Raw genomic sequence first — 27,282 nt, 5'->3', positions numbered from 1 at the left:
CAGAATTACTGTGGGCTATGTCTGACCCATTCCAAATGTTTTCCGATATGGTGACTCTACTGATGGACCGCTCCTCGATCCATCAGTGCTTGAGTCACCATATATCGGAAAATAAAACGTTTTAAACATGAATAAAACATATCCTGTTAAGCAGAGCATTAATTTAGTTCGTTTAAATAAGAGATCTAGCGCTAAAATGTTTTGTTTTTGAAATCAAGAGGAACGCTTGTTGCCGCTGCTGTCAGTTGTAGGCTATGTTCTCTGTGGCGCGCAGTCTTCACTCGGACGCGCACTTTAATCGCCTTTACGTCGGAGACTCTATTCATTCCGGTAAAATCACAAAATAAATGTGTCCTATGCTTGATATTGACTGTAACCACAGATGGACATATTCTGTTTTGATGAGAGAGAAAAAAAACTGTACCTAGGGCAGATTAGAACCCGTAACCTCTGGCACTCTGGGCAAAAGAGCTACCACTAGACCATTAAAACGGTCAAATGAAGTCTGGCGGATCGACGTATTTATTTATGGGTTGAATAGAAAGGCTGCACAGTTTGACAAGTTTGTACCCAGCACTTCCGAATGTGTCTCTGTGCCCAGCAAATTTCAAACTGACGCCCGTGCTTAGGTGAATTTAGGGGGCGGCCGGGGGAGGGGGGCGGCCGTAGGAGGGGGGGCGGCCGCCCCTCCCGCCCCCCCTGTTCCAACGTCTATGCATATAAACCAAACTGTATTCTGGTGCCCTTACGAAAAAGAAGTTTATTCAAGTGTGCCATTAGTATACTTCTTTTAAACTAAAAATAAGAAAGTATACTTTCAGTTTATTTTTCCTGTACTTCTCAGAAGTATACTATATGTACTTCTCAGAAATATACTTTTTAATTACAAACTTAAGTGTACATTGACTGAGAGAAAAGCAAGTATATTTGTCCTGTTCTTGTACTCAATCTTTAGATAAAGAAATACTTAAAAGTATAATTAACTATTCAAAGTATACTTGTATAAGTATTACAGTAAAAAAGTAAACTACTAGTATACCCATAAATTCACTTGCAGTACACATGAGATACATAATTATGAACTAGTTGTGCACATACTGTTACACTTATAGTACACTTAAACGTATACTTTTATGTACTAAAAGTGGGCCAATTTAGTCCCAAGCGGTATTAAAATAGTACACTTTCAAGTTTACTACTAGTACATAGTGACATTAGTATACTTACTACGTAATTACCCAGACAGCAAACTGACATTGAATCAACGTGGAAACGACGTCTCTCGTGACATTGAAACAACGTTGATTTGCTCATCGAATTAACGTTGAACCAACGTCAGACGCGGCATTCTTCAAAGCTAAAAGAAAATCGAAAATTGGTTTGCTTTCATAACGTTGAAACAACGCGTTGATTTCAAGTTGATTTTCCGTTAGTTTTGAAAGAATGACGCGTCTGACGTTGGTTCAACGTTAATTCGATGAGCAAAACAATGTCAGATCAACGTTGTTTCTATGTCATATTTCCACGTTGATTCAATGTCAGTTTGCTATCTGGGTACGTATACTTAAAATATACTTGAACATTACTTAAGTATACAACATAAAATTAACTTGAAATATACTTCTTTTTCGTAAGGGTGTCCAAACTCGGTCCTGGAGGGCCACTCCAACTCTCAACAGTCCTGCGTAAGTTTCTCTTACAGGTAGGCCCCATTTACACTGTGGGTTCAAGTGACCCAAATCCGATTTTTTCCTCTCATGTGGCACAGATCGGATATGACTGGTGAACGTGTGAGCGGGAAAAAAACGCATGGTTTCGCATTTTCTCAGATTGGATTCAGGCCTCGCTCATAAATCGGATATGAATCAGATATGTGCATGTGATGTGTGTGGATGTGATATGTGTGGATATTCCCCAGTAAATCGTCGTACATCATTAAAAAAGTGCGCAATTATAGGCGCGATGGAAGACAATGGGATACACACAGTGGAGAAATGTGGAGTTTACAGTATCATTTATAACGATATAAATACTGTTCGTTTTCTCACACAAACTGCTCGTTTCGTGTCTTAGGCCATCAGTGTGTACTTACATTTACGAGTCATTGATCATGTTTAATTTGGACTTCTCTGCATGCTCTTTTAGGAGATCCCCATAGACTTCCATTATATGACTGACAGACAACGGTTTGACCTAAAAATATCGGTAACACTTTACAATAAGGTTCATTAGTTAACATTAGTAAATGCATTAACTAACATGAACTAACGATGAGCAATGCATTAGTTACAGTGTTTATTAATATTTGTTAATGTTAGTTAATACAAATAGAAGCTGTTCATTGTGCGTTCATGTTAGTTCACAGTCCATTAACTAATGTTAACTAATACAACCTTTGATTTTAATAACGTATTAGTATATGTTGGAATTAATATTAACTAAGATTAATAAATGCTGAAGAAGTATTGTTCACATATTGTTAACTAATGAACCTTATTGTAAAGTGTTACCAAAATATCACAATTGAAAATACTGTGGAAACAAAGACACCTACATATTGGATGCCCTTGAGGTAAACTAAAACATATCAACAATTCATTTCAAAGTGAACTATCCCTTTAACAAGTAAAATACAATGAACTTACAACAGTTAAAATACAATGTAATAGTTGTTTAAATTCATAATGATAAAGTTAGGTATTTTACTTACATGATGTCACTGCTTGCACTGCGCTCCTCTCCGCTTGGGAAAAAGTGTTTTAGAAAAAACCTTTTTTAATACTAAGGTGGAAGGGTCACATTTTAGGAGTTGCAATAAATTCACAAACTTATTGTGTTATTTTAATTTGACATTACTCATAATAACTTAACCGGATATGCAAATGTTGCGCATACAGGTCGATGGTTTGCTTTATTGTGTGTGGCAGTGGCCAGCAGGAGTGTGGAGATCCATATATTAACCACTGCAGGTGTAAAAGCCTTTCCTTGTACCAGTTCCAGGAGTGCTTTTACTCCGGTCCACACTGCACTGGTCTCTCTCTCTCTGTGGCGGGACATTAGTTTGATGTGGATTGAGTAACCTGCAGCCAGGTCACTACCCTCAATACGTCTCTAGATCTCTCCAGGTTCAGGTATCACTGAAATCATACAATTTAAACATTGATTTTAAATAAATGGCAACATTTATAGACACTTTCAAATAGAATGTTACTAAAAATAAATAGATTTAAATAAATAAAATATGAAATTTAAAAAAGAAATAAAAAACTTAAACATTACCGGTCAAAAATAACAGAACAGTTTTAATAAAATTGAATTTTAAATTTGCATTTTTTTTTTATGGAATTAAACATGAAATACCATGAGGCCATTGACAATCAGTGGGTTCAATCAAATGTCTGGTTACCAACATTCTTCAAAATATCTTCTTTTGTGTTCAACTTGTGGGTGAGTAAATGATAAGAGTAAATGAGTAAATGATAATGAATGAACAACACGTTCATTTTTGGGCAAACTATTCCTTTAACCCTTTGGTGCTGATAGTGTGGTGGTCAAATGACAGACTAGTTTTATGGGATTTTAGATTATTTAGAGGGCTAAATATTGCCTAATTGAGTTTTAATAATATTTTTTAAAATAAATTTGTAGTAAAGTTATATATAAAATAAATAAAGTTATATTTTAAGTAAACAAATAACCATATTTATTTCAGAGATAAATGGATGGCACTTTCTGAATTAAACATGCAATGTGGATATGTGACAACAATGTACCGTACTGTTTAAAACAAGTATCATATTGGATACTTATTCATATATTTAAAAAAAAATTGCATGCAGTACACCATTTAGTATATACTCTGAAAAAAAAACAGTATTCAATTCTGCACAAAGCCTTTGAGTAGAGGAAAGCGGTGTTCTTTTTATTTGGAAGCTGCAGCCCATTAGCAGTAGTTTTGTTGTGTGGGAGTGGTTAATTTGGCCTGTAATTGAATTATTTTCTACTTTGATTGGCTTGACAGACTTATTCAGCATATCCTGTTTAAAATCACTCATACTTCCTACGCCTAAATTTAATGGACTGGGTGGGCACGCCAAAAAATAAAGATAATGTATTTATTTTACAGAAAACCAATGCCTCTTTCAAAAATTACAATACAATTGTCTGATTCATGAACGGATACTTCTTTTGAGTCAGATTGTTGCAATGAATCATTGATCCAGTTCACAAAATCGTCTAAATGATTCCACATGAATCTGACTCCCACTGACACAATGGCTTCATTTCTCAAGTGTGAATGCTCTACTTCACTTTAATGGAAAATGACTACTTTTGAAAGTGTTTGGAACAACAAAAAGAGAGAACATTTTGAGTTTTTAGTTGAACGATTCCCTAAATTCACAGGAGAGGTGTAATGGTCAGCATGGATTTCTCTGCGAGTCGTTGTTTAAAGCACACTGAGGGAGTATCAAAAGCCAGCCCATCCTCGTGCTGACGGTTTTCTCTCATCCTAAAAGAGTGAGAACGCACTGAAAGAAATCAATGGATTGTGGAAGCACACAGGTACACTGTTAGATGTAAAGAGGTAAACAACTGAGGTAATAATAGAGTCCGGAATCTACGAAATGGTCTTAAAAGCCTCTTCACAAGCTGAGCTTTTAAAGAGCACGGGGGAACCGTACAAGTTGCCTTTTTAGGGCCACGGGATAGAAAACCACCATAGATGGATTTTTCACTCGCCCCCTCATTCTCTCCCTCCTGCTACATCTTACTTTGCTGATCCTGATGAAGAGGGAACAAGAGGAGGAAGTCTGGAGCCATCACTATGTCCCTATTGCAGCAGAAAAAGGGTCTGCTCGGGTCCTGCCAGTAATTGTGGTCAGGGCACTATGACCTTACTGATGTGTGTATGGAGACTCTCTGAGAGGGAGGCGGGGCACAATATTTATCCCTTATGGGAGGACGAGACACTGCAATCACAGCAGTCGGCCAACAACATCCATCCTCCTCTTGTACCCTTTCAGAAAGCCTTGAGTGTCTCTGAGCTTCATGGAAAATTACAACAGGCACAGCTAGATCTGGAACACACGAGCGAAACAACTCTTTAATATCAATCTAGAACTAAATGAGATTTGAAATGAAGTCATTTCATGTTGCACATCTCTGGATTTCCGTAAGAGATCTTGTAATATCTGCTTGAATTTGACGAGATTCCTGCAATAAAAAAAGTCTGAGATCTGCAGGAGCTCAAATATTTCTCATCAGATTTGAACTTATGCAATCCACTTTCATTTATAGTAAATCATTTTTTCATGAAATTTTAAGAAAGACTAAATTGATTTGTACTGTTGTGTAATGAAACGGCTCTCCTGAGCAATAAAAGAGCAACTTGAGAGCAATCAAATTTCTGCTGGAGAAAAATAAATCACCAATTAGATCATGTCAATATATCGGTGATATAAAATAGAGATCAAATGCAGTCATTTGCATGGGTTTGAGCCTGATCTCATTAAAGTTTGTATCTATAGAACGAATGAATGGAGCGAATTATGTGCCAATATTAAACAAACAAATCCGGCATTTTGCAAACAAACTCGATCTGCTTTGCAAAGGAAAATTCGACTCGCAAACAAACAGAAAAAATGAGCAAAAACAAAGGTCATTTTTGGCGTATAAATGGCACGAGAAATAAGATTGGTGGTATAGATACGCACTTTCATGAGACTGTGTTGGTTTCTCAGTAAACTCAATAAAGTTTTAGTAGAGATTTCAAAGTGTCTCAAACTGTGCTCGGATTTGCCAAGAAAGCAGCAATGAAAGATCTCAATTTGAGCGCCTATCTCTCATCAAATTATAGAGATATACGTTATCTACATTCATTCTTAATATTAAGTGTTAACAATTCCCTATTTGTGTTCATTACATTTTAAGAGAAACATCTGAGAAAAGATTTTTGTTTATTGTAAATGTCTATGGAGCAAAAAAGAGCAACTTCTGAGCACACATTTTTTCTCTCAGACAAAAACAAGGGGGGAAACCAGACAAATTAGTCCTGGACAGCAATAATATTCAATGGAGAGCAAATGCAGACCTTTGCTTGAGTCTCCTTATGTTTATTCTGCCGAGAAAAAGAGCCAGTGCCTCCTTCAGAGTTTCAGAAGAGATCTCCAAACTGTGCTCAGATTTAGTCTGAAATCAAATGTCAAAGATCTCAATATGAACTCCGATATTTCTCATCAAACATTACCATAATGATCTGAGTTATGCTACTCGGATTCATTTACTGTAACTTTTGTGTTTAAGGAATTTAGCAGGAAATTTTAAAAATGAAATTGATACTCACATCTGAGATCTCCATTAAGTCTCATGAGCTGTGAAAGAGTCTCTGAGCAATATCCTTTTCCTCACATACCTTTAACTAGTGTACTCGAGACCGGTCTTGATGGTCTCTTTGGTCACGGACATTGAGGACTCAGGATTTTTTTTCAAGACCATAACTGTGAAAATAGCACTAATTTGCCAGCATATTGACTAATTTTTTGTTAACATCCTTGCTTTTATTGTATGTAAAACGTACTGATTCAAATCCAAGCAATAATGTGACTCATTGGTCATTGCTAATTATGTATTTTTGTCATGTTCATGTATTGTTAATAAAAGGCGGAGAAAAGTGGACACTTGTTTTACATTCTGTATTAAATGATGGTGGTCACCCGGGAGTATTGAATAAAGATGGTTTATTTCAGCTTTAAGTGTTAAATATCTCTGTTTATTTGGGAATCTGGATCTTTCAGATCAATCTGAGTAGATTTCAGATCAATCTCTTTTGATCATGTTTCACATTTTATTGTGTCATGTAGTGTGTGGCGCTGGTCTTGGTCTTGTCTCGGCCCCTAAAAGTCTTGGTCTTGTCTCGGTCTCGGCCCCTAAAAGTCTTGGTCTTGTCTCGGCCCCTAAAAGTCTTGGTCTTGTCTCGGTCTCGGCCCCTAAAAGTCTTGGTCTTGTCTCGGTCTCGGCCCCTAAAAGTCTTGGTCTTGTCTCGGTCCCTAAAAGTCTTGGTCTTGTCATGGTCTCGGCCCCTAAAAGTCTTGGTCTTGTCTCGGTCCCTAAAAGTCTTGGTCTTGTCTCGGTCTCGGCCCCTAAAAGTCTTGGTCTTGTCTCGGTCTCGGCCCCTAAAAGTCTTGGTCTTGTCTTGGTCTCGGTCCCTAAAAGTCTTGGTCTTGTCTCGGTCTCGGCCCCTAAAAGTCTTGGTCTTGTCTCGGTCCCTAAAAGTCTTGGTCTTGTCATGGTCTCGGCCCCTAAAAGTCTTGGTCTTGTCTCGGTCTCGGCCCCTAAAAGTCTTGGTCTTGTCTTGGTCTCAGCCCCTAAAAATCTTGGTCTTGTCTCGGTCTCGGCCCCTAAAAGTCTTGGTCTTGTCTCAGTCCCTAAAAGTCTTGGTCTTGTCATGGTCTTGGTCTCGGCCCCTAAAAGTCTTGGTCTTGTCTTGGTCTCAGCCCCTAAAAGTCTTGGTCTTGTCTTGGTCTCAGTCCCTAAAAGTCTTGGTCTTGTCATGGTCTTGGTCTTGGCCCCTAAAAGTCTTGGTCTTGTCTTGGTCTCAGCCCCTAAAAGTCTTGGTCTTGTCTTGGTCTCAGCCCCTAAAAGTCTTGGTCTTGTCTCGGTCCCTAAAAGTCTTGGTCTTGTCTTGGTCTCGGCCCCTAAAAGTCTTGGTCTTGTCTTGGTCCCTAAAAGTCTTGGTCTTGTCTTGGTCTCGGCCCCTAAAAGTCTTGGTCTTGTCTTGGTCTCGGCCCCTAAAAGTCTTGGTCTTGTCTCGGTCCCTAAAAGTCTTGGTCTTGTCTTGGTCTCGGCCCCTAAAAGTCTTGGTCTTGTCTCGGCCCCTAAAAGTCTTGGTCTTGTCTCGGTCTCGGCCCCTAAAAGTCTTGGTCTTGTCTCGGTCCCTAAAAGTCTTGGTCTTGTCTCGGTCTCGGCCCCTAAAAGTCTTGGTCTTGTCTCGGTCTCGGCCCCTAAAAGTCTTGGTCTTGTCTCGGTCTCGGCCCCTAAAAGTCTTGGTCTTGGCCCCTAAAAGTCTTGGTCTTGTCTTGGTCTCAGCCCCTAAAAGTCTTGGTCTTGTCTCGGTCCCTAAAAGTCTTGGTCTTGTCTTGGTCTCGGCCCCTAAAAGTCTTGGTCTTGTCTCGGTCCCTAAAAGTCTTGGTCTTGTCTCGGTCTCGGCCCCTAAAAGTCTTGGTCTTGTCTCGGTCTCGGCCCCTAAAAGTCTTGGTCTTTTCTCTGTCCCTAAAAGTCTTGGTCTTGTCTTGGTCTCGGCCCCTAAAAGTCTTGGTCTTGTCTCGGTCTCGGCCCCTAAAAGTCTTGGTCTTGTCTCGGTCTCGGCCCCTAAAAGTCTTGGTCTTGTCTCGGCCCCTAAAAGTCTTGGTCTTGTCTTGGTCTCGGCCCCTAAAATTCTTGGTCTTGGTCTCGGCCCCTAAAAGTCTTGGTCTTGTCTCGGTCTCAACACTCTGGTCTTGGTCTTATCTTGGTCTCAGGTTAGGTGGTCTTGACTACAACACTACCTTTAACTATTGTAACATTTAAGTCTATTTTTACTTGTTTTGTCAGGAAAAATCCAAGAAAAAACTGTATATCCAACATCTCAGTTATTTCATCTCAGAAAGCAGTGAGGTTAAATGAAGACTTTAGTTTACTCTTTATGCTCTCATTTACTGCGATCTCACATGTGGCTCGTCACAGATCATGGGACCCGTTGTGATGAATCATTTCAGATGATACCAAACATAACATACGTTTTTTTTCATTTATTATTAATAATTACTAACATTTCTCTTTTTTTTGCAGGATTAACATATGCTTATGAAAACTAAAGACCCCCAGCACTTTGGATAAAGTTAGTGTCGGAGAATTAAAAGAGGAAACAAAACTGTCTAAATATATAGACCTACAGTAACAACAATCTGAAGTAACAAGGATTTTCACATCTGAAGAATCAAGACAATGAATCACCTTTCCCAAGCTCCTATCCTATAAAACTATTCTTGGGTAAATAACACAATCCTTGCCCTTTGTGCATACACGATTAAGAGTCATTTAGCCTCATGAACTCAAAGTTCATGGTCACTTCCGATTTCTCCGTGTCCACCTGCAGCTCGTGAGTCTGGCTACAGTCACTTCTGCAAGTGTCACAGAGGTGTCTGGTGACCATTTCTCTCTCTCATCTCACACTCAACTAATGGACCGCTTTGCCCCTCCCCTCCTTTTCTCCATCTCGGACTGGGAGGTAGTGAGAGGAGGAGAGGAGGCAACAGCCCACCGTTCCCCTGGGCCCTTCTACACGGCTCAATAGCTCAGCTCCTGGATGGGATCATAACCCTGAGTGCTGGCCAAGAGAAGAGCCGCTTCTCCTCACTGCAGGGTGAACAAACTCACTCGAACCCCACCATGGCTGAGCGCAGGGTGGTCCCGATTGTGGTTTTGCTTCTCGTCCTGGTTACACCAGCCCTGAGCGGATGCCCAAGCGCCTGTCGCTGTTCCTTTGCCATGCTGCAATGCCTGGAGTTGGACGGGATCACCAGCATCCCGGCGTTGGCGCCACAGGAGAGTGAAAACGTCACTGAAATGTAAGTTGAGTTTGGAGCTGCTTGATAAAAGTTGCGGAGGAAGTTCGGTGCGGTGCTCGATCTTGCAAGGAGATGGAACAGGTGGCGAGTTCAATCGACGTGATTGGCCTTCATGAATTTTCATGGGGAAATCGGAGCATTTGGATGTATAGTTTGTGCATGCGTTCCCTGGTTTAGCCAAGAGGGGATTTTTTATCTAATTGTCAGACCTGATTTTATTGCTTTATAGTACATTTAATTTAATTTGTGGAATCAGGACCTAAAGCGCTGAAAGCAGAATTTTCTAAAACTAATCAAGGGCTGGAGGGAAAGTGGCCTGGTACTTCTCTTTAAGTGCCTTTAAGAGTGTCAGGTACATAATCTATTCTCGGAAATGGTGGGAAACTCATCTCAGTGTTCATGTGTGTACAGTCAGACAGATGTTACCCAGGTGTTTTAACGGTGATACCAAGCCTTGCAGAATGAATAGTGTTTATATGATTATGGCACTTATGCTTATAATCAGCACACCTCTGACAATCTTTATCTCACTATGTGTCTTGCTCTCTCGTTCTCCTCCCTTCAGTGTAAATAATGCAATTTTGAATGGAAAGAAATTATTTATTATATCTAAAAAGCCAATGTATCTTTACACTACTTTTACAATACCCTATAATTCACGTTAGAAACAGGGGTCCATAACATAAAATAACATTTTTTTAAAGAAATGCTACATCTTGTTTTCTTATTAATTATGTCAATTGGAGCGTTTTAGGCAGTCAGTGTCAGTGTTTCTCGCATTATAGTGGTATTTAGATGTGTGTTACCTTCACAATGTGCGCTTCCCATATCTGTGTATCACTCATAAATCCTGAAGATTTTTGTACACCATCATGTGCCTTTCCATTTCCCCAACTGTATCATTATGTTCAAGAGGTGTTTTTAGAGATCATGTGTTCAGGATCTGGTTCACTTGGTGCCCTAGAAGAGATGAGACAAAAATACATTTAAAAAAAAGCTTTCTTCAACATAGTAAGCAGTGAACGTAAAGGGAACCAGGGTTCAAATCTCATGTTTTAATAAATTAAGTTTAAATTTAAGCTCCATGCGATTTCATTATACAGAAAAGAGCAACTTGGACAACTCCTGTTTTCAATGTAGAAAAATAATGCAATATGAGATTCAAGCATAGATGGCATCAAAAGTGCATCTCAAATGACAAATGAAAATGGCTGATTTCTGCGACTTCTTTTAGACAAATCCCCAAATTATAAGAGATTTTATTCTTGGAAGTTGCATTGAAATCAGCTTAGGTCAAAATTGATCAATCAGTGCTTCATTCAATAATTAGGATAATTCAATAATATATATAGAGCAGCTAATAAGTGTAAAGTATATGTAATCTAACAATGTCTGACGTCATCAGTGTATTTTTACGGTAAAGTTCTGCACGGCTGCCATTGTTGTTGGTCTCACTACACCTGCTCAAATGTGATTCACTGAACTCCAGCAGAGTCTCTACATTTACTACAAGCATTCAATCAATAAATGAGAATGCTCTTTCGCCACGTGTTTACACAGAACACTTTGTGCCCGTAAAAAAAAGCAGCATTTGGCTGTATTAGTGAGACGGGCACAGCACAGAGGAACGGCACTTCTACCAGGGAGGAAAACAAGAGACCATTAACTTCATACCAGCGGCAGAAATACATCATTCATCAGGCTGTAAATTCCATTCTGCGAATTGCTTGCAAATGCCCCGCTGAAAACAATAGATGAAATATTGCCCACTCGACTCGATTCAATAAGCCGAAGCAGTTTGAGATGTCGTCCCACCTGCTCTGTAATTGCATTATGGCTCTCTGGGTCAATCAGACGCTAATAAATATCTGTTCGTGCTTCTTGAACACAACTGGACCGAATCGCAGATCAAAAGATTCCAGTGAAGTCCGAAGAAAGCTCTTTTAGTTATCAGCGTCTATATTTGAAAAGATTATTTATGTACAAGGAAGAGAGGATATAATTATCAGCATGACTCTGTGTATATTCAATGCCTCACTATACGATAAAACACTGTTTATATTATATCCCACCCCTAAAAAAAGAAACATATTGCAACATAATTTGCACCTACTTGATTACGGTATGTATTGACAATGACATAAGAACTACAGAAATCAGGGAATGCATGGATTGAATTGTATTTGTACTTAAACAAGATGGTTTATAAAAATATTTCTGTGGTTTATTTGGCTTTTGCTTGCATGGGATGAAGTTTTCTAGATGATTAGAGACTAAAAACATGACCACACCATCCATGGTACTTTCTGTTAGTGGATATGTTTAAGCTTTGTTGCATTGAATTATGGAACAGCTAATATATGTTTTAAGCATATATGATGTGTCTTATTTGTAATAACATACACCATAGGATGTCTTATTTCAGAATAGTAACCATTATAAAAATGAATTTGGAATAGTGCATCCTTGAAATGAGGCACATAGCTCTATAATTTGATTCAATGAACCATTATGAAAACTTTTTCTCAAAAAGAATCTGAGTTCTCATTCCTGGAAGTACAAGTACTGTTCAGTAAAACTGCTTGTGTGGAAATGAAAAATCAATCGATTTCAAAATACTTCACTGATGGTGTTTATGCCCCATAATAATGGCTGCAAGGCCACAACAATCTTTCATATAGACTAACTCACAGAGACCTGGAATCACAAAATTCAGGAGTATATAGTCTTGCTAAATGTGCTCAGGTGAACTAAATGAGTAAATGTAAATATTTGTACAACAAAATATTAAGAACAAATGTCATTTCCATGTTCCTCAGTATTTCAACAAAGCTATTTAATAGCAAACTATTTTATTTCATTATATTCCTGATTTAAACAGGATATTCAATGAAAAATAATGTAGGATTGGGTATAGAAGAGATCATGAAAAGGGGGCGTTACCTACCGGATTGGAGTCAGGAGGGGAAGGGTTGAAAGTTGAAGATGGATTTGTGGGATAATCTGAAAAGGAAAGTCGTTTTAGAGATGAAGCAAGTTGTTGCATTTGATCATGCAAACAAAATCAGAAATGATGTGCACCAATGAAACATATCAGAACAGTTTCAGATTTGAAATAATGACATTGAGCATAAATATTAGAACATTATTTCAACCTGTTCTTTCATTTCAACTCTCTAGCTACATAGAGAATCAAGCAAACCTGGAGAACATCACAGACATAGACCTCGCCAACTACAGAGAACTGAAGAACCTGTAAGTATTTAACACTACAGAAGATGTACAAGATAGAATAAAGATTACAGATCATTTATACAGTACTGTCTGTATGTTAATGTTTTACAAAGAAGTCTCTCGTGGAGACCAATGCTGCATCAAAAATGCACTAAGAAATGTAATATTGTGGAATATTACAGTTTATAACAACAGTTTTTTTTTTTTTTACAAATATTTGAATATATTTTAAATATAATGTATTCCTGTTATGTCAAAGCTGAATTTTCAGCATCATGACTCGAGCCTTCAGTGTCACATGATCATTCTAATATGCTGAAGAAACATTTTTTATTGATATCAATGTTGAAAACAGTTTTTGCTGCTTCATATTTTTGTGTAAACTGTGAGAACAGCATTTTTTGAACTATGTAAAAGTAAAAAAAAAGTGTAAATTATACATTTATTTCCAAGTGATAATTTACACTGACATCAAAAATTTGAACAGTATTCAAAATTCAAAAAGTCAATTATCTGACTTGTGTGTATTTTTCAGGACGGTCACAGATTGTGGGGTGGTGTACATCTCTGAAAATGCCTTTCAGCATAATTTCAAGCTGCAGTATGTGTGAGTGTTCTTTACATATATACGACTGGCTTTCCCACAATACACTTGGGTCTCAGGGCTTGTACCTGTCAATCACTTTCACATCCTCTTCCCTTCTGATGAGTGAAGCTGCTTTATTGGTCTCAGGCGGTAAAAACCCAAGACACATTTAAAGTTAGTTAGCAACTGAATGACTATTAAAGAAAACGTTTTTACATTTCACTTCCAGAAATCATTTTATTGCATTCATTTCCATTAATTAAAAAGGAAATTTGCAGAGAATTGTTTATTCATGATCATCATGTCATCAAGGGAGTAAGAACAATCTGAAACGTGTGTTTGGTGGGATGCAGGAAACATTACAAAATCAGCTTGGCTCTTGAATATTAATTAAGTGACATGACATCCAGTTGTTCTAATTATGTCATTATTTATTCATTTTCAGGTCATTCCAAACCTGTATGGTGTTTCTTTTCTGGAATTTTAGGAGACTTAAAGGGATAGTAGAAGGTAGCCATAGACTTCCATAGAAGTTTTTTCTTCCATATGGAAGTCAATGGCAATCTTTAAAACGTTTTGAATTAAGTGTCCATGTGGAATTTATTTATTTAGCTTGATCTTGATGGGTACATCACCCATACCATCAAAACAGGCAGACGCAGCCTTCATTCTTCACAAAAGATGGATAAAAAGGTGCACACGAAACTAAAACCTTGAAAAAAATATATACGACCCCGGCAAATCCCAGAGATGCCGATTCGCAATTATCCCAGGACCTCTGTGTTCGGTGAAATATGGTAGGTCATTTGCGGGGGAATTTTTACTTTACAAATTACAGACATGGCCGATTCGCACAGGAATAAAGGGATAGTTCACCCAAAAATGAAAATTCTGTCAGTAATTACTCACCCTCATGTTGTTTCAACCCCATAAGACCTTCGTTCATCTTCGGAACACGAAATAAGATATTTTTGATTAAAGGGATACTCCACTTTTTTTGGAAATAGGCTCATTTTACAACTCCCCCAGAGTTAAACAGTTGAGTTTTACTGTTTTTGAATCCATTCAGCCGATTTTCTGATATTTAGAAGAATATCAGTAACCAGACAGTTTCTGGTCTCATTGACTTCCATAGTAGGAAACAAAAAATATACTATGGAAGTCAATGAGACCAGAAACTGTCTGGTTACTGATATTCTTCTAAATATAAAAAATTGGCTGAATACATTCGAAAACGGTAAAACCCAACTGTTGAACCTATTTGAACCTATTTCCCAAAAAAGTGGAGTATCCCTTTAAATCTGAGAGCTGGATCACTCCTCCATAGGCTTCTAAGGGATTGAAACTTACCGGCCTAGAAAAGTTATTAAAGACATCGTTAAAATAGTCCAAGTGATTACAGTGGCTCAACCTTGAGTTTATCAAGCGACGAGAAAACTTTTTGAGCACAAAAAAACAAACAAAAATAACGACTTGATTTCAATTATTCATTTCCTTCTCTTCCTTCAATTTCCCCCAAAACTGGGGGGACAATAACGTTTATGTTCAATAATGTTTTTTTATGCCCTTGATCTCATCCAAATCACGTATACAACAAATCAAACTTCACATATATCAAGAAACCTTATAGAACCTCCACAACAAGAAATCTTAATAGAATAAAACAGATGTATAGTAACTCAATGCCTAAAAATAAAAGCATTTTAGGGCTAAAAGAGCCAACGTTCCCTCCTGAAGGGAAGATTTCTAATCACAGCATCAACAAAACACTAATGATATTAGCTGAAACTGAAAGGTTGTTGACCCTTATCTCCACTATCTTGTAATCGTTATCTTCCAGTGTGTGCGACATGCCCACTGTTGTTGATGTGGGGGAAAGCGGTCACACAGGAGGGGGGGTTCAATGGAAACATGAGAGCATATCCAGCAGTCACCTTTTACTCGCCCACTTTGGCGTATTATTGACAACTGATGCATAATAAATACACTCCACTAAGGGTCCATTATCACGCAATCAATATTTCACAGAGGGCTGTGCGGAGGACCAGATGTGTCTGTAAGCTTCAAGTGGCGGTGGGGATGTACAGTATGAAAAATCATAAGTATAAACGAGCCTATCTTTTATACGCCTGATCCATCCTTTGCTTCGGTTCTTTAAATCCACGCCCCCCCCCTCCCTCCCTCCCTTCGACGCCAATATGAAACGGCAGCTGCTATTCTCAGACGCTCTCTCCCTACGGTAGAATCGAGCTGTAATAGATAGGCCCCGATGGCCGACCCATCTGACATGAACTTTTGGGAGAAGGGAAAACAAATATTTGAACCCTTGCTGGCCCCCATTAGCCCTGCCACAGAGAATCTATATCTGCCAAGCCTTTATTGTCCCCATCGTTTGTCATCTCTCTTTATTTAGCTTTAGATTTCGGCTTCCTTCTCCTCAAGAGGTCTCGCAAAATTCAATGAAACAAAACGACAAACATCTCTGAATCTGATCCAAAAACGATTGCAAAAGAATTCATCAAACTACGCCTGTGGCCAACACACATGCCTTCAAAATTCATTCCCTCACACGTATCAAACCTGTTCTCTGTGAAAAAGAGAGAAAATCACTCAACTAATTAAGCTCGAGTCCAGTTGTCAGCCAATACAGAGAGATGCGTGCCAGTGTTATTTAGAAATGCAGTGCTTATATGAAATATTTAGCTGCATTGAATCTTGTTAGTGCCATCAGCTACTGCGCATACTTCACGATTTGAACAAAGCCCTTAAGCTTAAAGGGTTAGTTCATCTAAAAATAAAAATTATGTCATTAATGACTTCGTTCCAAGCCCGTAAGACCTCTGTTCATCTTCAGAAAATCTCAAACTGTGTTCTGAAGATGAACAGAGGTCTTACGGGCTTGGAACGGGCTTGACATCATTTTCATGTTTTGGTGAACTAACCCTTTAAGTTGGCCTGGAATCTTGACCAAGAGCCCCATGTTGAACGCTGTATCATGCGTGAGACGGTGCAAAAGACGTGAAGCGGTTAAAAACGTCCATCCGTGTTTACATAAAACAATGTTTCAAAACAATGGAAAAGTTTTTTTCGTGGCTAAAAACGCGAGATGTAGGTTAGTGAAGCGAAAACCTTCTCCTCAAGGTCTAAAGACGCGTGCGCGACGCCAAACACGAGTTTACAATGAAAATCTATGGGAAAGCAAAAATTCCACTCACATTGAAGGGTTTATTGGAGCCATATCTATACATGCAGTATTTAAATGCTATTATAGAAGTTATTAATATTTTGAATTAGCTTCCATTTAATAAAACATCTAGTTGTGTGATAAAATTCCCCCAAACAGGTTAAACTCTCGTATCTGAGCTGCCTACACATCATTTTTTTGAAAGAAAATGACTCCTATTTATTAAAGTAGTAGTTCAAACTTTTGCTAATAATTTACTCACCCTCATGTCATGCAAGATGTCCATGTCTTTCTTTGTTCAGTCGAAAAGAAATTAAGGTTTTTGATGAAAACATTCCAGGATATTTCTCCATATAATGGACTTCAATGGGAACCAAATGGTTCAAGGTCCAAAAGACAGTTTAAGAGCAAACTGCAAACTGTTCAAAGGGCTTTAAACGATTCAAGACGATGAATAAGGGTATTCTCAAGCTCATTTAAAAAAAATGCTCGCCTTGCTCTGTTCTGTGATGCGTGTTCGTGACAATCCTGTTCGAACTTGTTTATCAATGAAAATGAACAAATCTTTTTCCAAGTCAATTTGTTCATTTCGTTCGTTGAATGAACGAAATGACAAGAAAAAAGATTCGTTCATTTTAATAAAGGAGTTTGAACAGGAGAGTCACGAACGCGCATCACAGAACAGAGCAAAGCGAGCATTTGAGCTTATAAAACTTAAACTTTGTTATTTAAATGAGCGATTGTTTCACTTGATAAGACCCTGAAATCGTTTAAAGCCCTTTGAACAGTTTGCACTGAAACTATCTTTCGGACCTTGAACCGTTTGGTTCCCACTGAAGTCCATTATATGGAGAAAAATCTTTTCATCAAAAACCTTAATTTCTTTTCAACTGAAGAAAGAAAGACATGGACATCTTGGATGATATGGGGGTGAGTAAATTATCAGCAAAAGTTTTTTTTTTAAAAGTGAACTACTCCTTTAAGAGTCAATTTAACTATTGTACAACAGAGCCAATAGCATCTCTCTTTTGCATGTAGTTCACATCTTCTCTTCTTTTACAGAAACCTGGCCTCTAATTTACTAATGCACATCAGTTGGAGGGTGTTTCATGCGGTACCTCTGTTGAGTCTGTGAGTAACAAACTCCACTTATATACGGCTATGCTGAGATTTACTCCGCTGGCGATTTGAGACTGAACAATTTAAACAATTTACCTCAGTCTGGAAAAACTGAAATGATATATTTGAGGTCCTGTGTGTGTATTATTTTGCCTGAAAGCATGAAGTAAGCATAAGAAATCGGTTCTTTTTTTGCACAGAATTCTGAGGGACAATCCACTCACCTGCTCATGTGACATTTACTGGCTTCAGCAATGGCATAGAAAAAGACAAAACGATATTGATTCTCAACAAAACTGCATCTACAATGGCAACAGCATTCAGCTGGATTCATTTGAAATGGATAATTGTAGTAAGTGCACCTATCTGGAATGAAACATATTTCAAGATCACATGTGTAATTTTACTTCTATCCCAATTGAATACGTAGAGACAATAAGCAAGATTGATTTCCCCAAAAATGTAAACGCTTTGGCTGTGAGTTTGAAATAAACCATTAAAATAGATCACCTTTAAGTTAGTGATACAAAATTGTCATAATGACCACTTTGGTAACACTTTACTTGAAGGGGTGTGCATAAGACTGACATGACATCTTCATAACCATGACATGACATATGTCTTCAACATGAAGTAAGGTTTATGCATGTTTATGACAGTGTCTTTCGCTCAATAATGACATTTTGAATGCAAATATGACATTGTTTGAGATGTCTTTGTTATGACATCTTGACATAAAATTAAGTTAAACTGTCATGTGGTTGGCTTTGTCATTGGCTGTCATTATAACTGTGTCATGAATATTTTTCGTGACCTCAACTACAGTTGTACTAATTGAATTTGTCATTAAAAAGTTATAATGGCTTCATGACAGCCAAAGTCTAAACCAACCACATGACAGTTTAATGTAATGCTAACCAATAAAGCTAGGTGGTTTCTTTAGTTTGATAATTAATCTGCTATGTCATGTTTATGACAGTGTTGTCTTAGTAATATCAAGTTGCCATGACAAAGACACCGACAGGTTATGATGTATTGGTTTATGTCAAGGTCTCATAACAAAGACATCTCAAACAATGTCACATTTGCATTAAAAACGTCATAATTGAGCGAATGACACTTAATGACAGTTGTCACTTAACATGAAGTCTTATGCTCACCCCTTCTAGTAAAGTGTTACCCAATTGGTCATACACTACTATTCAAAAGTTTAGGATCCTTATAACTAAAATCGGTGAAATGTTGTTGTTTTTTCCCTTTTCTGCAGGTGTTCCTGAAGTCAAAATTGACCCACCGACACTGACCACTCAAGAAGGAGGAAACCTGACCTTTACCTGTCTGGTGACTGGAGTACCAACACCGACTATCCGCTGGAGAACAGAGCACCTCCAGTCCAGCTGGACCCTGCAGGTACATGACACATACTGCATTCAAGTATTGAAGTGTTCAATGAAGCATCAATGGAAGTGATTTACCAAAGTAGTGCATGTGCCTGGTCCTGGACCATAATCCTATGATTTATCACTTTCCTTGAAGTATTCCTCATTTTGGACTAAATGAATACACGTACAGTCAAATTGGTTGAAAGAACTGCTCTTGAAGGTCCTTACCCCTGGTTGGTTGATCAGACATTGTTGCAGGACTTCTGAGAGATGTTTGGTCCTTGTCAATCCATTCATCTTTGTCCACAGCAAGGGATCTGGGGATCAACCCTGGAGCTGGTTCTGCACATGAGGAACGTGTCTTCTGGAGACAACCTGCACAATCTCACCTGTGAGGCGGAGAATCGCGCTGGAATGGATGAAGCCACTGTGCAGCTGGATATTGAATGTAAGTACTGACATTTGTTTTCTCACCTCACGCTGCTATTTTTCCAACACATTCTCGTCCCAAGACGTCATCTAACGCTTTTGACCAACATCCAACGTTTTAGGGCACCCGTTAACGTCAACCAACTGACGCTTTACCTTTAGCGTCAGTTAGATGACGTGGGTAGGTTTAGGTCTAGGATAGGGTTAGGATTAGATAGCGTCATCTAACTGACGTTAAAGGGTACCCTAAAACGTCGGATGATGACGTATGGTCAAAAGCGTCATGGGATGAGAACGGGCTGTTTTTCTGCCAATGACCAAGGTGTTTAGCATATGTCAACACATTTTCAAATCTGACTGCGACAACAGATGAGATTCTTATGGAGTAAAAAAGTAAAAAAAAAAAAATGAAAAAGGTAACTGTGAGATAAAGTTTAAAATTAGAAAGTCCCACTTTGAAATATAAAGTAGCAATTGCAAGAATGTGTGCTATAAAGTTGCAATTACCATTTTATTAATTGATTTTTACTCCTCCAGGCATCCATCGATTTCTTTAACAGAGCGACATATGTGACTCAAACCCAAAGTTATTATGAAATGTATCTTCCCAAACCATGCAAAGTGTGAAACCCATTTGAGGTTCCTTAAACACTTATACACTTTTATTAATAATTTGAATTAGCTTTTATTTTTGTTTTATGTTTAGTTTCACTTTTATTCAAAAAATGTTTTAAACATGTCTAAAAAGTTTTTAGTCATTTTTATTTCAGTTTAAATTCATATTATGGAGCCCTGCACGACATGCGGACAAAAATTTTTATTTTAAAAATACGTTCTCATGTTTTAAGGAAATTGTGCACGCAATATAATAATTGGTTTCCTTGTTTGCTAAATCGTGGCCACGTTGCGCTAATTCGTTCTCTCATTTTGATTTAACTGCTAACAAATTATTATATCATGTGCACAACGATTAGTAAAAATGTCGTGGGAGAGATTTATGAATTTTTGCATGTCGTGCGGGCTCCATACTCTTTACTTTAGCACATCAAGTTAAACTAAAAGAAGTTGAGAAATGTTGCTTTAGCAGCTAGCTTAAATAAAATTAGTTTAATATTTTAAATGATACTTTATTTCAGTAAGATTAGTTTATGTTTTTCATATAATACTTATCGCTAATTTATAATGTAAGTGTTTTTAGTTAACGATGACAACCCGCTCTCACAGCATTGCAACGGCCGTAATTTTCCACCGAAAACCCTCCCATATGACGCACTCCACACCACAGCAATTATCACTGTTTATCACCTCCTCTCCAGAAAGAAGAAAAACAGTGCTTGACTTCAGACAAATGTATCGCCATCAAGGGAGCGATAATGACTGTCAGGAAAATGGGATGATAACTGTCTTCAGATCTTGTTTGTTCTCTACTAATGGATTTCTCTCCCCCATAGTCCGGAAATATAATTGTGAGGACCGATTGGCAGATAGCAAGTGTGCTAGTTGCCAGTCCATCCGAATCACGTGACAGGTGGACAACGGCTCGTCGGCCGCTGCTTAATTAGCTCTTAAATTAGCAGGCCGGTTATAGCCACGGCATAATTCTGACCCGAAACGTCTTTTATTAAACCCAGACGCCAATCGATAATATAATTCCCTAGCGTTAGCCATGCCTTAGTGTACTGTACCGTTCTAACCGATGATGAAATTCACCTTTGGCCATCTCTACCTTCACCGCAACCCAATTAATGGATTTAATTATTTAATTCCTTTTGATTACCACAATTAGTGGAGTCCAAAAATGGCTCTCGAACTTGCTCAACCGTTAACATCGGGCCGGTGTAACGAGGACGGTTTTTCAAGCGTGAGCTCTAGGTCATGACACAAATGACTGAGATTCTCCATGCGAAGCACTTTCTGGAGGCTGGGTCACGGGTTAAGAGCACTGAAATGGTTATGAAGCGGCGACCGGGCTGTGCGCGTCAGCATGTTCTCCCGGCTAAAAGAACCATTTCCTGTATCCCACCTTCACCGGGCTCTCAAGTGCCTCTTGTGGTTAGGTCCCCTAAACAGACAGAGATTTATTATTTATAACAGGTCAACTGTAAAGATTGAGCACATTGATTCATGGAAAAATAAAAATTATGATGGATGCTCCAGTAATTTGAGCTATTCTGAAGAACAGGTAGTTATGGAAAGCGTTATTCATTCAGGAACATTATGTGAACTTCTTTACAGCAATGGTTTGCGGCAGTTAGCGAATTCAACTTTATGCAAATGAGCAGTGATGCAATGCAACCAATAGGAATACATACAGTAATCTGCTCCCTGATTGGTGGACAGTGGACACAGAAGCTGAATAAGTGCGGACACTAGGAACCAACAGCTCAGAGACTTCACACACACACAAATAATGGATAAATATAATGTACAATATTCTTAAAATATTCTTTCATTTAATGAATATAAATACAATTCTTCAATAATTATTTTACATTTAATATTTAATACATTTTTAAAAATCTATAGTTTTTAAATAAGAAAGGAATAAGTTATTATAATAATACAGTGGTAAATAGAGATAGCTAGATGCAAAAAGTCTGTTGTATTTAAAAAAAAGGTATTTAACATTTTATGCAGACGTGCTATCAGTGACAAAAACGCTATATGAACACACGTACACATCACAAACAATAATAATATTTCTTTTTGAAATCTACTTTAAAAAATAAGTATTCATAACAGAGTAGGGACCTCTGGGATGCTGATTAGGTAAAGTGTGACTTTAAAAAAAAAAAAGATCCTCAACTGAAAAATCTAATTTTCCTTGAGCTTTTGACATCTAAGAGGTCATCATAATATAAGAATATCCTGTAAGTTTCAGAACTGAAAACGTCCTTTGTTAGTCCAATAAAAGCTTTTATTGACACCAGGCTCAGAAAACGACTCATTTTTCAAATTGGGGAACTATGACGTCAACGCCTACTTCAACACGACCGGTTTAGCCCCGCCCACCGATTCGCGCATTAGACGCATAGCTAAATAATATAGGCCTACCTCATGATGACAAATCGGATCGAGAGTAAAACTCATTATAATATGCAAAACTGTTCACAGCAGTGGGCGTTTACTTCCAAGTCTTCAATGTGAGACGCCCATAAAAACCGAGCGTTTTTGAGCTGGGCTGAAAACTAGGGTAGAAAATAGCCTATTACTTATTCATTTTGATGTTTTTTAATGTAAAAAACCAAGCGAACGTCATAAGTTGACCTCAGACAACAATGTAAAAAAAAAAAAAAGCCAGTTCATGACCCCTGGGAAATTGCATCCCTTTACATTAGTCCAAGATGATATCAAAAGTGATCCAAGTCTCAAAATAGGCAGAAACAATTAAATATCCAATATCGGCTGATATTGTGCGTCCCTATGGACTGTGATTATGTCTCACTGCACACGTGTGAACTCATTCCCAGTCTGTGTTTAGTTCCAGTGCGGATCTTGTTTCTGAAGGACCCAGAGCCACAACATCACTGGTGTATCCCGTTTGCTGTGGATAGCAATCCTCCCGCCTCCATCAAATGGCTGTACAACAACACACCTCTCATCGAAACCCGCTACACCTACACCGAACTGATCAGAGACGCGGCCGATGGCTCCATTCAACACGGCTGTCTGTTCCTCAACAAGCCCACCCATCTGAACAACGGCAACTACACACTCATCGTGGAGAATAAACTGGGTAGGGACCAGGCTACAGTGAAGGGGATGTTCATGGTAAATCCTTTCGACCCCTTTGACCCAGAGGGCATCATTCCTGGTGAGTGCACACCATCACACAACATGTATTGCTTACGCTTTGTGGTGCGTTGAGTAATTTATTGTTATATTTTCTCTCCACATGCCAGTCCTCCCTGATGACCCAAGTAAGTTTCTCTAAATCAGCTTCCCGTGGGTCAACGTCCCGTTGTCGTTTTCCTGTACAAATACCTAAACATTAATAACAGATACATTTAGTTGAGAAGCAAAATTACAGAAGATATTAAGTCTTGCTCTATGAAAAATGTATCAAAATTAAGTAATTTTCCTCAAAACAAGAAAAAATATCTGCCAAAAAACAACAACAAACAGTTCAAAGCAAAAACAAGATTTTTCTTACTTAATTTTGATAGATTTTAATATTTAATATTGTTGTTTTAAAACATTTTAAATCCTGCATTAACTTTTCATATGGTATTTTATACCATATATACATATATACCGATTTTCAAACGGTCTGGTTTGTTATAAACGGCAGAAATGTAGTTATGATACTGCATACTTATGAATAATAAGTGTATAAATAAATAATCATCCAGAATTATAGCCACGTCAATAACGTTTGTAAGAAACCAAACTGTTTGTAAATCCGTCAAGATTTCAATGAGATTATTTCTTACATCAGATACCACAGAGCCGTCCAGAAAGCCTGTCTGTGACAAGATGGCCGCCGGTGATGACGATAAATACTCCGTCGTGAGACATCTAGCCTTTATATAGATTACCATAGTGTTACTGACAGACTGGGAATGCAAAATAATTTTCTCTGAACATTTAACATAAAAAACAAAATCAAGACGTTGTATAAGTGCACAAAATATGTAAGCTTCAATACTCAATAACATGTACATTGATTTAAAAATGTTTAGATATTTGTACTTGAAAACAAGAAAAAATATATATAATTTTTTGTTTTTGGCAGTGTTGATAAAGTAACATTTCATTAAATGATTTAACCTCAGCAGTTCCCACCAACCAATCAACGGAGACGGAGAAACTGGAGACCAGAGTGTTTGGGGTACGAGATGAGTCACATATGTTATTTTTCACATTCTTGTATAAGTGTTATCGCTCTAATATTGTCCATTTGCATAGGTGTCAGTAGCGGTGGGTCTCGCTGTGTTTGCCTGCACATTTCTTCTCATCATGGTTGTTGTCATCAATAAATGTGGACAGCACTCCAAGTTCGGCATCCACCGTAAGTTCTTGGTGAACATGAAATCAAATCCGCCCATATTTACTTAATGCACATTAAGTGTGCAAGTTATTCCATATTAAAAACATTTTGCTTCCTAAACCTCTGAAACAACCTTCCTTTTGCTGTTCAACCACTGAAGTTTTCATTTTAGCATGTAACGCCCATTTTTCAAAATCGAATTATTTCTCGGCGGATACCATTAAGCCTCCCCCTGCATTCTCACTAAATATCCTGTTTTGCTCGAAAATGTGTTGTAATTAACATTGCATGGTGACTTTTCATCATGTATTACCAAAATCTCTTTCAAGGTAAGTCCACTCGACAGTCATATTTCCAATGCCTCCGGGCAGCTATTTCGGGCATGCAAGACCAACTTGAAAGGGGAAAATTCTTGCCCAACACGCATTTAAATGACATATTTCAAATGAGTGGCAAAATCTATCTCAAATGGAAACTAGAGCTTCTAACAGCAGCTGTAGTGTTACTCCTCCATATTGTACACTGCAGTTTCTCCCATAGCAATATATAAGTGAACCATCTACAGTCTTTGTGAAACGTCAACATGAAATCAAAACTGGCCACATTTACTTTTTTACTGCATATTGTGCATGTTACTCTTCATAAACCTTGCTCGGCACTGCTCTGAAACAACTTTCCTGTTCAACTGATGTTATATAAATCAAATATCTTTATAGTTCAAAATCCCAACAACTACTCAATATGGCTTGTAATCAAGCCCCACCCCTATTTTTTTTCTGATTAACCATGCTATTTTGCTTTAAAATACGTCAGATTATGGAAGAAAAATGGATTGTGTGATTAATTAACGTTATTTCGGTTGTTCATTTTAGACATTCTACGAACTATAAGTACCTTTGCAACTACAGTAAATGTCAACTAACTCTCATTAGAGTATTATTGACTGTCTGTCTTCTTAATATCTGCTAACACTTTATTTTGTTGGTCCCTCAACAGACATTGACTTTGAAAGTAGTCTACATCCACTTATTCTTCTAACCGTAACCTAACAGTAATACACTAATAGACATGTATTTGACAAAGTAACTTTGGTTAGTAGAATGTCTAGAACATTATTACTTTTTTATTACTGGCTGATTTGACTCTAGATATCTATATAAAGGCTAGATGTCTCACGGCGGAGTATTTATCGTCATCACCGGCGGACATCTTGTCACAGACAGGCTTTCTGGTGGGCTCTGTGGTATCTGATGTAAGAAATAATCTCGTTGAAATCTTGACGGATTTACAAACGGTTTGGTTTCTTACAAACGTTATTAACGTGGCTATAATTCTGGATGATTATTTATTTATACACTTATTATTCATAAGTATGCAAAATCATAACTACATCTCTGCCGTTTATAACAAACCAGACCATTTGAAAATCGGTAGAAAATTGAGCAAGTTACGGTGATTTAAAAAGTACATGCACCATCAAAACAATGTTACCAGTGAGCGAGCTGCCTGTGACAAGATGGCCGCCAGGTGCTGACGTCGACCTCCATTGGCCAGCAGCGCGGACGAGATGTCTAGCCTTTATATAGATATCTATGGATGTGACAGTCATGGTCATGTGATCTAAATACAGTAGCCACCATTTGTAGGATTTGTACACTCTAAAAATGCTTGTTTCAACCCAACTTTGGGTTAAATATGGATAAACCCAAATGTTGGGTTAAAAATGTAATGTAAAAACTTTACCCAATGGCTGGGTTTGTCCATATTTGGCCCAAAGTTGGGTTGAAACCACCAAGCATTTTTTAGAGTGTATTATTATTTTTTGTACTAATATGAGTGAAGCCTTCATCTCATTTTAAGTGCACTCTAAAAAATGCTGGGTTGTTTCAACCCAGATATGCACAAACCAAAATGTTGGGTTAAAAATGTGATTAAAAAAATGTACAAGTTTGAACATTACATTTTTAATCCAACATTTGGGTTTGTCCATATTTGACCAAAATTTGGGTTAAAAAACCCAGCATTATTTAGAGTGTACTAATCCAGCTAATGACACAACAATTTTCACTTGATCAGAAAGCAGTTTAAGCCTCAAACGAAGATGTTTTGAGATCTTTCAAAGGAAAGTGAACTGAAACGCATCGCAGAAACAAACCAGGTGTGACTCGCGCAACAGCGTAAGAATGTTATCACTAAACAAGAAAGCAATCACAGAACATACCGAAATGACTTTCTCCATTATTGTTTCTCCAATCGGAACGAGTTCCACATGAGGCATTGTGTTCTTTTTAAGTAACAGACAAAAAGGGAGCGAACTACGGTCTCTTTTAAGCTGTAACTTTGTACAGTGTCAGCCTAACAGCTCGGCAAAGTGCTGCCAGGTCTTAATTACAGCATGCAAAGTAAATAGCATCGGGAGCCCCAGCCGCGAGCCAGCCATTATAGAAGAGTGATGGAGCCAGGCTTTTCAGGTCCACTCGCTCCGCTCACAAAGTGCCTAAGTGGACCTGATTGCCTCCCTCCCCTCTCGCCCTCTATTCCCTGCGTTCCTCTTCTCTGCCCAGTCTGGGGTCTCTGCGGTTATAGCTTGAGTGGGTTTTGTGATTTGAAGGAGAGGCCTTCGCATTTAATTCTGCTTCCTAAAACTGAGGCGATTTGCCTCAAGTAAACATTCTGTTGATGCTTTGTTGTGCATGCCATGGAGTTATCAATTTCTAAGCAATACCGTTGACAATACTGTCAGTATTCTGTCC

General features: G+C 38.1%; 1 protein-coding gene across 5 annotated transcripts in view; it reads left to right on the top strand.

Moving 5' to 3' along the window:
- ntrk1 (neurotrophic tyrosine kinase, receptor, type 1) overlaps positions 1-27,282 on the top strand; it is a 41,474-nt gene that overhangs the window by 1,944 nt on the left and 12,248 nt on the right. The window contains exons 2-13 of one of the 5 annotated variants that reach the window (XM_039684466.2): positions 8,827-9,027; positions 9,270-9,605; positions 12,786-12,860; positions 13,375-13,446; positions 17,672-17,740; positions 17,929-18,080; positions 18,996-19,138; positions 19,420-19,558; positions 23,021-23,353; positions 23,442-23,459; positions 24,315-24,370; positions 24,448-24,550. In XM_039684466.2, coding sequence (XP_039540400.2) covers positions 9,427-9,605; positions 12,786-12,860; positions 13,375-13,446; positions 17,672-17,740; positions 17,929-18,080; positions 18,996-19,138; positions 19,420-19,558; positions 23,021-23,353; positions 23,442-23,459; positions 24,315-24,370; positions 24,448-24,550 — 1,339 coding nt within the window. In that variant the 5' untranslated portion in view covers positions 8,827-9,027; positions 9,270-9,426. Of the gene's footprint in view, positions 1-2,555; positions 2,573-8,826; positions 9,606-12,785; positions 12,861-13,374; positions 13,447-17,671; positions 17,741-17,928; positions 18,081-18,995; positions 19,139-19,419; positions 19,559-23,020; positions 23,354-23,441; positions 23,460-24,314; positions 24,371-24,447; positions 24,551-27,282 lie in introns of those variants that run through there. The other 4 variants (XM_039684465.2, XM_039684464.2, XR_005624545.2 and 1 more) reach the window with 4 other exon arrangements.

The sequence above is a fragment of the Pimephales promelas genome, chromosome 12 (assembly GCF_988280905.1).
Source record: "Pimephales promelas chromosome 12, fPimPro1.hap1.1, whole genome shotgun sequence".
Classification (NCBI taxonomy): domain Eukaryota; kingdom Metazoa; phylum Chordata; class Actinopteri; order Cypriniformes; family Leuciscidae; genus Pimephales; species Pimephales promelas.
Note: the sequence above shows the minus strand (reverse complement) of the source record. Positions and strands in the feature narration are given on the sequence as shown.